Below are 9,484 nucleotides of genomic sequence, written 5' to 3'. Positions count from 1 at the left end.
CTGGGGTGATATTGCTAGTCAAGGCAAGGACCGAGGTCTGGGCTCCTAGTGGTCGGTGGAGGAACTGCAGCTCCTGTAGATCAGTTTAGAAAGGTAAAGATTTAAAAAACAACATGAAATCAAACAGGAACATGAACATGGAGTCAGAGCTGCTGAAGTGAAGGAACAAGATGTTCTTGTGGGATTTATTTTAGGAAGGAAAAACGTGAATATTTGTATTTGATCAGCCATAAATACACGGTTTTTATGTTTTTATTAATTTAGATAAATAAAAACACTTCAGATTAAAAGAATTCTCTCAGAGAAAGAGGTGATTTGTACCCGGTGGAGGTGAAGCTGCTGCAGCTGCAGGAGGAGCAGCTCAGCATCAGCACCAGTCCCCCCCGTCACCATCACCCCCTCATCCACATCCACGCATCAGCAGCAGCAGCAGCATCTGCTGCGGGACGTGATCCGGCCACGCGCAGCCCACGAGGATCGAACCCCCGCCCCCACCCCCGCAGAGCTCCGGTCCTGGTCCGGTCCTGGTCCACGGTTCCCCCCCGGTTCTACCCCGGTTCTACCCCGGCTCTGGTCCTGATCTGGTCCGGGATGCAGCGGCTGTTTTCCGCAGCGGGGCGGGACGGAGCCATGAAGCCCTGGCTGCTGCTCGCCGTGCTGGGGGTTTGGTGAGTAGATCCCGGGGGGGGGACGGGGGGGTGGATCCGCGGTGCGGGGCGGCAGGTCTGCGGGGGGGAGGACGTATCAGACCCGCATCCTCCTCCTACGGGTCCGGTGTGTCTGTTTCCACCTGAGGGTCAGTCTGGGGGCCGCGGCCCCCGGGGGGTCCGGGGGGGGTCCGTGGCCCCCCGGGGGGGTCAGTCTGGGGGCCGGGGCTCTTCGGGGGTCCGTGGCCCTCGGGGAGGCCGTGCCACCCGCGTGTCTGCTGGATCTGAGCCGCGTGTTTCACCTGTCTGGGTATGTGCGGGACTCTGGTTACAGGGAACCAAAAGTGAAAGCTGCATGTATTGATTTGTTACTGTGGCAATCATTACAGGACATTACAGGCACAATTCAACTCAGGGCTTTACATCAACATTAAAAGCGGCAAGACATAATTAGACAGTAAATAACAAATAAAATGATAAGAAAAGAGGTAAAATAATAAAAAGCACCAGTTGTTGAAAAATTAGAGCAGTAACGTACAGCAGGTAAGTATTTCATTTAGGAGTACGCTTACAGTAAAGTAATGTTTATAGTATAGTAATGTCTATACTGTTGTAGTATACAGGCTCAGAAAAATTATTTTTACATTTTTTTAACACCATGTTAATATATCATATATGTATTTTATTAATACATATATATATATATATATATATATATATATATATATATATATATATATATATATATATATATATATATATATATATATATATATATATATATATACACATATACATATATATATATATATATATATATATATATATATATATATATATATATATAATTATTATTATTATTATTATTATTATTATTAGGCTCAGAAATACTTTAAGAAACGCTAGCTTCGCTACGCTTCCTGGTCCGAGGTTCTCCATCACCAGGACTCTGGTTCCTGGTCTGATGGTTCTCCATCAGCTCTGTCCGGCGGCGGGTCACGTGACACGTCCTGCAGGAGACGTGAACAAGTGATGAGCAGAAGTTGCTTCATTCTTCATGTCTTCTGTACTTTCAGAGGAATCAGCAGAAAAACATCCACATTTTCCACATTTCTGCACATCCACCTTCCAGCCACGACCGTTAAAGGCTGACTGGAACCATAAGAGTTCTGGTTCCTGACCAGAGGAACTCCTGACTGGAACAATCAGAGTTCTGGTTCCTGACCAGAGGAACTCCTGACTGGAACCATAAGAGTTCTGGTTCCTGACCAGAGGAACTCCTGACTGGAACCATAAGAGTTCTGGTTCCTGTCCAGAGGAACTCCTGACTGGAACCATAAGAGTTCTGGTTCCAGAGGAACTCCTGACTGGAACCATAAGAGTTCTGGTTCCAGAGGAACTCCTGACTGGAACCATAAGAGTTCTGGTTCCAGAGGAACTCCTGACTGGAACCATAAGAGTTCTGGTTCCAGAGGAACTCCTGACTGGAACCATAAGAGTTCTGGTTCCAGAGGAACTCCTGACTGGAACCATAAGAGTTCTGGTTCCTGACCAGAGGAACTCCTGACTGGAACCATAAGAGTTCTGGTTCCTGTCCAGAGGAACTCCTGACTGGAACCATAAGAGTTCTGGTTCCTGTCCAGAGGAACTCCTGACTGGAACCATAAGAGTTCTGGTTCCTGTCCAGAGGAACTCCTGACTGGAACCATAAGAGTTCTGGTTCCAGAGGAACTCCTGACTGGAACCATAAGAGTTCTGGTTCCAGAGGAACTCCTGACTGGAACCATAAGAGTTCTGGTTCCTGTCCAGAGGAACTCCTGACTGGAACCATAAGAGTTCTGGTTCCTGTCCAGAGGAACTCCTGACTGGAACCATAAGAGTTCTGGTTCCAGAGGAACTCCTGACTGGAACCATAAGAGTTCTGGTTCCAGAGGAACTCCTGACTGGAACCATCAGAGTTCTGGTTCCTGTCCAGAGGAACTCCTGACTGGAACCATAAGAGTTCTGGTTCCTGTCCAGAGGAACTCCTGACTGGAACCATAAGAGTTCTGGTTCCAGAGGAACTCCTGACTGGAACCATAAGAGTTCTGGTTCCAGAGGAACTCCTGACTGGAACCATCAGAGTTCTGGTTCCAGAGGAACTCCTGACTGGAACCATCAGAGTTCTGGTTCCAGAGGAACTCCTGACTGGAACCATAAGAGTTCTGGTGCCTGACCAGAGGAACTCCTCCGGAGGAGGAAATCAGGATCTGTTTCAAACATGTGGTGACCGAAAAGAGAAAAGAGAAAGTTCTGGTCTGATTTCTGCAGAGGAGGTTAGAGGACTCTGACTCGGGTCCAGGTCTTCGTGGTGATGGTGTTGAGACGTAGAGCCACGTGAGCTTAGAACCTCCTGGAGGAATAAATGTGGAGTTAATTTACCTTATAACAAGAATAACAATGATACGATTTTATTTACAAATTTATTTATGAGCATCTTTCATAAAAACACTTTTACAACAAGCAGATAAAACAACAGTGTATGAAATTGGCATAAAGAGAAAGGAAGGAGAGTGAAGTGGTGGTGTAGCCAGTACTCAAGTTGAGGGGGGATGAGGGGGGATGGCATCCCCCCCTGAAATAAAAACGGTCCAAATCATCCCCCTGTAAAACTGTCATCCCTCCTTTCCATCCCTTATGTCATTTCATCAATGAATGTGGTTTTACTGCTATTTCAACATTTAGAGTCATCACCAGAAAAATAACACCAGAAAAATAACTTATTTGACCATTTTCACCTGTTTCAAGTAAATTTTCACTTGAAATAAGTAGAAAAATCTGCCAGTGGAACAAGATTTATCTTCTCATTACAAGCAAAAAAATCTTGTTCCACTGGCAGATTTTTCTACTTATTTCAAGTGAAAATCTACTTGAAACAGGTGAAAATTGTTGTTTTTCCAGTGATGAGTCTTGTTTTAAGTGTAATGAGATTTTTTTTACTAAAATGAGACATTTTAACTAGAAATAAGACAAATATTCTTGTTAAGATTGTGAGTTTTTGCAGTGATCCATGTTACTTATCCTGTGAAGGACAGAGTCATATTGATAAGTTCAGAAAAGTGTTTTTTATTGTTGTGTTTTGATGTATTTGATGTAAGCCCAGTGGATATTTAAAGCTTACAGAAGGCTGTATTTAACTGCTGCTATGTCATTCCTGCAGTATTTCTGCAGCTGTTTTGGTCACTGCTATTATTTGTAATATATTATATTATTTGTAATCAGCACAAATTATCTGTCCCCATATGATAAAATCCACCATCCCCCCTGATTTATTTTTTACAACTCCAGTACTGGCTGTAGTGGAGGTGGAGGTGTAGTGATGGTGTAGTGATGGTGGAGGTGTAGCGATGGTGGAGGTGTAGTGATGGTGGAGGTGTAGTGATGGTGGAGGTGTAGTGATGGTGGAGGTGGAGGTGTAGTGATGGTGGAGGTGATGGTGGAGGTGTAGTGATGGTGGAGGTGTAGTGATGGTGGAGGTGTAGTGATGGTGGAGGTGTAGTGATGGTGGAGGTGTAGTGATGGTGGAGGTGTAGTGATGGTGGAGGTGTAGTGATGGTGGAGGTGTAGCGATGGTGGAGGTGGAGGTGTAGTGATGGTGGAGGTGTAGTGATGGTGGAGGTGGAGGTGGAGGTGTAGTGATGGTGGAGGTGTAGTGATGGTGTAGTGATGATGGAGGTGTAGCGATGGTGGAGGTGGAGGTGGAGGTGTAGTGATGGTGGAGGTGTAGTGATGGTGGAGGTGTAGTGATGGTGGAGGTGTAGTGATGGTGGAGGTGTAGTGATGGTGGAGGTGTAGTGATGGTGGAGGTGTAGTGATGGTGGAGGTGGAGGTGTAGTGATGGTGGAGGTGTAGTGATGGTGGAGGTGATGGTGGAGGTGTAGTGATGGTGGAGGTGTAGTGATGGTGTAGTGATGGTGGAGGTGTAGTGATGGTGGAGGTGGAGGTGTAGTGATGGTGGAGGTGTAGTGATGGTGGAGGTGGAGGTGTAGCGATGGTGGAGGTGTAGTGATGGTGGAGGTGTAGTGATGGTGTAGTGATGGTGGAGGTGTAGCGATGGTGGAGGTGTAGTGATGGTGGAGGTGTAGTGATGGTGGAGGTGTAGTGATGGTGGAGGTGGAGGTGTAGCGATGGTGGAGGTGTAGTGATGGTGGAGGTGTAGTGATGGTGGAGGTGTAGTGATGGTGGAGGTGTAGTGATGGTGGAGGTGTAGTGATGGTGGAGGTGGAGGTGTAGTGATGGTGGAGGTGATGGTGGAGGTGGAGGTGGAGGTGTAGTGATGGTGGAGGTGTAGTGATGGTGTAGTGATGGTGGAGGTGTAGTGATGGTGGAGGTGGAGGTGTAGTGATGGTGGAGGTGTAGTGATGGTGGAGGTGGAGGTGTAGTGATGGTGGAGGTGGAGGTGTAGTGATGGTGGAGGTGTAGTGATGGTGGAGGTGGAGGTGTAGTGATGGTGGAGGTGGAGGTGTAGTGATGGTGGAGGTGTAGTGATGGTGGAGGTGTAGTGATGGTGGAGGTGTAGTGATGGTGGAGGTGGAGGTGTAGTGATGGTGGAGGTGTAGTGATGGTGGAGGTGTAGTGATGGTGGAGGTGTAGTGATGGTGGAGGTGGAGGTGTAGTGATGGTGGAGGTGTAGTGATGGTGGAGGTGGAGGTGTAGTGATGGTGGAGGTGTAGTGATGGTGGAGGTGTAGTGATGGTGGAGGTGGAGGTGTAGTGATGGTGGAGGTGTAGTGATGGTGGAGGTGTAGTGATGGTGGAGGTGTAGTGATGGTGGAGGTGGAGGTGTAGTGATGGTGGAGGTGTAGTGATGGTGGAGGTGTAGTGATGGTGGAGGTGTAGTGATGGTGGAGGTGGAGGTGTAGTGATGGTGGAGGTGTAGTGATGGTGGAGGTGTAGTGATGGTGGAGGTGTAGTGATGGTGGAGGTGTAGTGATGGTGGAGGTGTAGTGATGGTGGAGGTGTAGTGATGGTGGAGGTGTAGTGATGGTGGAGGTGTAGTGATGGTGGAGGTGTAGTGATGGTGGAGGTGGAGGTGTAGTGATGGTGGAGGTGTAGTGATGGTGGAGGTGGAGGTGTAGTGGTGGTGGAGGTGTAGTGATGGTGGAGGTGGAGGTGTAGTGGAGGTGTAGTGATGGTGGAGGTGTAGTGATGGTGGAGGTGTAGTGGAGGTGGAGGTGTAGTGATGGTGTAGGTGTAGTGATGGTGGAGGTGTAGTGATGGTGGAGGTGGAGGTGTAGTGATGGTGGAGGTGTAGTGATGGTGGAGGTGTAGTGATGGTGGAGGTGTAGTGATGGTGGAGGTGTAGTGATGGTGGAGGTGGAGGTGTAGTGATGGTGGAGGTGTAGTGATGGTGGAGGTGGAGGTGTAGTGGTGGTGGAGGTGTAGTGATGGTGGAGGTGGAGGTGTAGTGGTGGTGGAGGTGTAGTGATGGTGGAGGTGTAGTGATGGTGGAGGTGGAGGTGTAGTGATGGTGGAGGTGTAGTGATGGTGGAGGTGTAGTGATGGTGGAGGTGTAGTGATGATGGAGGTGTAGTGATGGTGGAGGTGTAGTGATGGTGGAGGTGTACTGATGGTGGAGGTGTAGTGATGATGGAGGTGTAGTGATGGTGGAGGTGTAGTGATGGTGGAGGTGTAGTGATGGTGGAGGTGTAGTGATGGTGGAGGTGGAGGTGTAGTGATGGTGGAGGTGTAGTGATGGTGGAGGTGGAGGTGTAGTGATGGTGGAGGTGTAGTGATGGTGGAGGTGTAGTGATGGTGGAGGTGTAGTGATGGTGGAGGTGTAGTGATGGTGGAGGTGTAGTGATGGTGGAGGTGTAGTGATGGTGGAGGTGTAGCGATGGTGGAGGTGTAGTGATGGTGGAGGTGTAGTGATGGTGGAGGTGTAGTGATGGTGGAGGTGTAGTGATGGTGGAGGTGTAGTGATGGTGGAGGTGGAGGTGTAGTGATGGTGGAGGTGGAGGTGTAGTGATGGTGGAGGTGTAGTGATGGTGGAGGTGTAGTGATGGTGGAGGTGTAGCGATGGTGGAGGTGTAGTGATGGTGAGGTGTAGTGATGGTGGAGGTGTAGTGATGGTGAGGTGTAGTGATGGTGGAGGTGTAGCGATGGTGGAGGTGTAGCGATGGTGGAGGTGGAGGTGTAGTGATGGTGGAGGTGTAGTGATGGTGGAGGTGTAGCGATGGTGGAGGTGGAGGTGTAGTGATGGTGTAGTGGAGGTGTAGCGATGGTGAGGTGGAGGTGTAGCGATGGTGTAGTGGAGGTGTAGCGATGGTGAGGTGGAGGTGGAGGTGTAGCGATGGAGAAGTGGAGGTGGAGGTGTAGTGATGGTGAGGTGGAGGTGGAGGTGTAGCGATGGAGAAGTGGAGGTGGAGGTGTAGTGATGGTGAGGTGGAGGTGTAGTGATGGTGAGGTGGAGGTGTAGCGATGGTGAGGTGGAGGTGGAGGTGTAGCGATGGAGAAGTGGAGGTGTAGCGATGGAGAAGTGGAGGTGTAGCGATGGAGAAGTGGAGGTGTAACGATGGTGAAGTGGAGGTGTAGCGATGGAGAAGTGGAGGTGTAACGATGGTGAAGTGGAGGTGTAGTGATGGTGAGGTGGAGGTGTAGCGATGGTGAAGTGGAGGTGTAGCGATGGTGAGGTGGAGGTGTAGCGATGGAGAAGTGGAGGTGTAGCGATGGAGAAGTGGAGGTGTAGCGATGGAGAAGTGGAGGTGTAACGATGGTGAAGTGGAGGTGTAGCGATGGAGAAGTGGAGGTGTAACGATGGTGAAGTGGAGGTGTAGTGATGGTGAGGTGGAGGTGTAGCGATGGTGAAGTGGAGGTGTAGCGATGGTGAGGTGGAGGTGTAGCGATGGAGAAGTGGAGGTGTAACGATGGTGAAGTGGAGGTGTAGCGATGGTGAGGTGGAGGTGTAGCGATGGAGAAGTGGAGGTGTAACGATGGTGAAGTGGAGGTGTAGTGATGGTGAGGTGGAGGTGTAGCGATGGTGAGGTGGAGGTGTAGCGATGGTGAGGTGGAGGTGTAGCGATGGTGAGGTGGAGGTGTAGCGATGGTGAGGTGGAGGTGTAGCGATGGTGAGGTGGAGGTGTAGCGATGGTGAGGTGGAGGTGTAGCGATGGTGAGGTGGAGGTGTGGCGATGGTGAGGTGGAGGTGTGGCAAGGTTTTCTCCTGAATACTTCCTTCAAACCAACGGCCCTGGTTCCGTCTCCGTCTGATCGTTCCGTCCTGGTCTTTATCGTCCCTGTGACCCTGCAGGCTCTGTGCTCGTCTTCTGTTTCCCTGAACATTGTCCGTCTGGGAGTTTCACTCTGGGATGATTGACAGCTGTAATGGTTGTAGTTTGGAAATAGTTTTAATAACCTCTAAAACCATTGCTGATGTCTTTCCCTCATGGCGTTGTAACACACCTGAATGTTCTAGACCAACAAACACCGGCTGAGGATCATCTCACCCAGGACTCGTGACCAGTCACACCTGCTTGTTTCCTGTCTTCCTCCTGCCTACTTCCTTCCTCCTACCTCTCTCCTACTTTCCTAACTCCTACCGGTCTACTACCTCCTACCTCTCTCCTACTTTCCTACGGCCTCCTACCTACCTGCCTCCTACCTGTCTACTGCCTCCTACTTGCCACCTACATGCCTCCTACCTTCCTCATACCTCTCTCCTACTTTCCTCCTTCCTCCTACCTTCCTCCTACCTGTCTCCTACCTGTCTACGGCCTCCTACCTTCCTCCTATTTGTCTCCTACCTACAGTATCTGTAACCTTCCTACCTCCTACCTCCTACCTGCCTCCTACTTTTTTCGTACCTGACTCCTTCCTTCCCCCTACTTGCCCCTACCCTCGTCCTACCTCCTTCCCGTCTCCTACCTTCCTCCTACCTGCCTCCTACCTTCCTACTTCCTTCCTCCTACCTACCCCTGACTCCTTCCTCCTACCTGTCTGTCTCCTACCTGTCTCCTGCCTCCTACTTTCCACATATCTGTCTCCTACTTGTCTACTGCCTCTTACTTTCTTCCTGCCTCCTACCTTCCTACTACCTTCCTCCTAATTGTCTCCTACCTGGCTCCTATTTTTTCCTATCATTACTTTCTTCCTGTCTCCTATCTGTCTCAAATCTTCCTCCTACCTGCCTCTTGCCTCCTACCTGTCTACGGCCTCCTACCTTCCTCCTATGTGTCTCCTACCGATCTGTAACCTGCCTACCTCCTACCTACCTGCTTCATATCTACCTCCTACCTGCCCCCTACTTTCCACCTGCATCCTACCTCCTACCTTCCTCCTAACTGCTTCCTACCTACCTCGTCCCTGCCCCATACTTTCCTCCTTCCTCCTACCTTCATCCTACCTGTTTCCTACCCTCTAAAATCCTGTTGAGGCAGGAAGGGGGTACTTGGGATTGGCAAACATGATATTTTTTGGTTTTATTTTTCCCTCTTTGGCTTCATTTATAGAAACTGTAGTTGTGAATTCCTGCTGAGTCCGGTCTGGAACCGGGGGTTGTATATTCTCCCTCCGAAGCTTCACCCCCACAGGGCTTGACGAGCCTATACGTTGCCGTAGCAACGTGGCAGCAGCAGTGAGGGGGGTGTAACCTTCCCCCGTGACGGTTCCTGATGGACGTCCGACCTTGAACGACAAGGTTTGCATGAAACGGAACGTTGAAGGAGAAACGGCCGAGCAGATTGATGAAGCCGCCAGAGTCACGTATCACCCGCCTGGAGGGGAATCTGTGATCTGAGCACGTTGTTGATTTAAGCTCAGCGGGGGAAACGTTCAGAGGCTTCAGTGATTCAACACAAACCA

The 9,484-nt window shown here is 49.7% G+C and overlaps 1 protein-coding gene across 1 annotated transcript in view; it reads left to right on the top strand.

Annotated features, from left to right (window-relative positions):
* The first annotated feature begins 570 nt into the window (after positions 1 to 570).
* The window catches only part of gabrg1 (gamma-aminobutyric acid type A receptor subunit gamma1), a 38,752-nt gene continuing 29,838 nt past the window's right edge, over positions 571 to 9,484 (top strand). Inside the window, exon 1 of the mRNA XM_061744079.1 lies at positions 571 to 668. Coding sequence (XP_061600063.1) covers positions 592 to 668 — 77 coding nt within the window. The 5' untranslated portion in view covers positions 571 to 591. The remainder of the gene's footprint in view (positions 669 to 9,484) is intronic.

This window comes from Cololabis saira, chromosome 16, assembly GCF_033807715.1.
Source record: "Cololabis saira isolate AMF1-May2022 chromosome 16, fColSai1.1, whole genome shotgun sequence".
Taxonomy (NCBI): Eukaryota; Metazoa; Chordata; class Actinopteri; order Beloniformes; family Belonidae; genus Cololabis; species Cololabis saira.
This window is presented reverse-complemented; position numbering and strand designations above follow the sequence as displayed.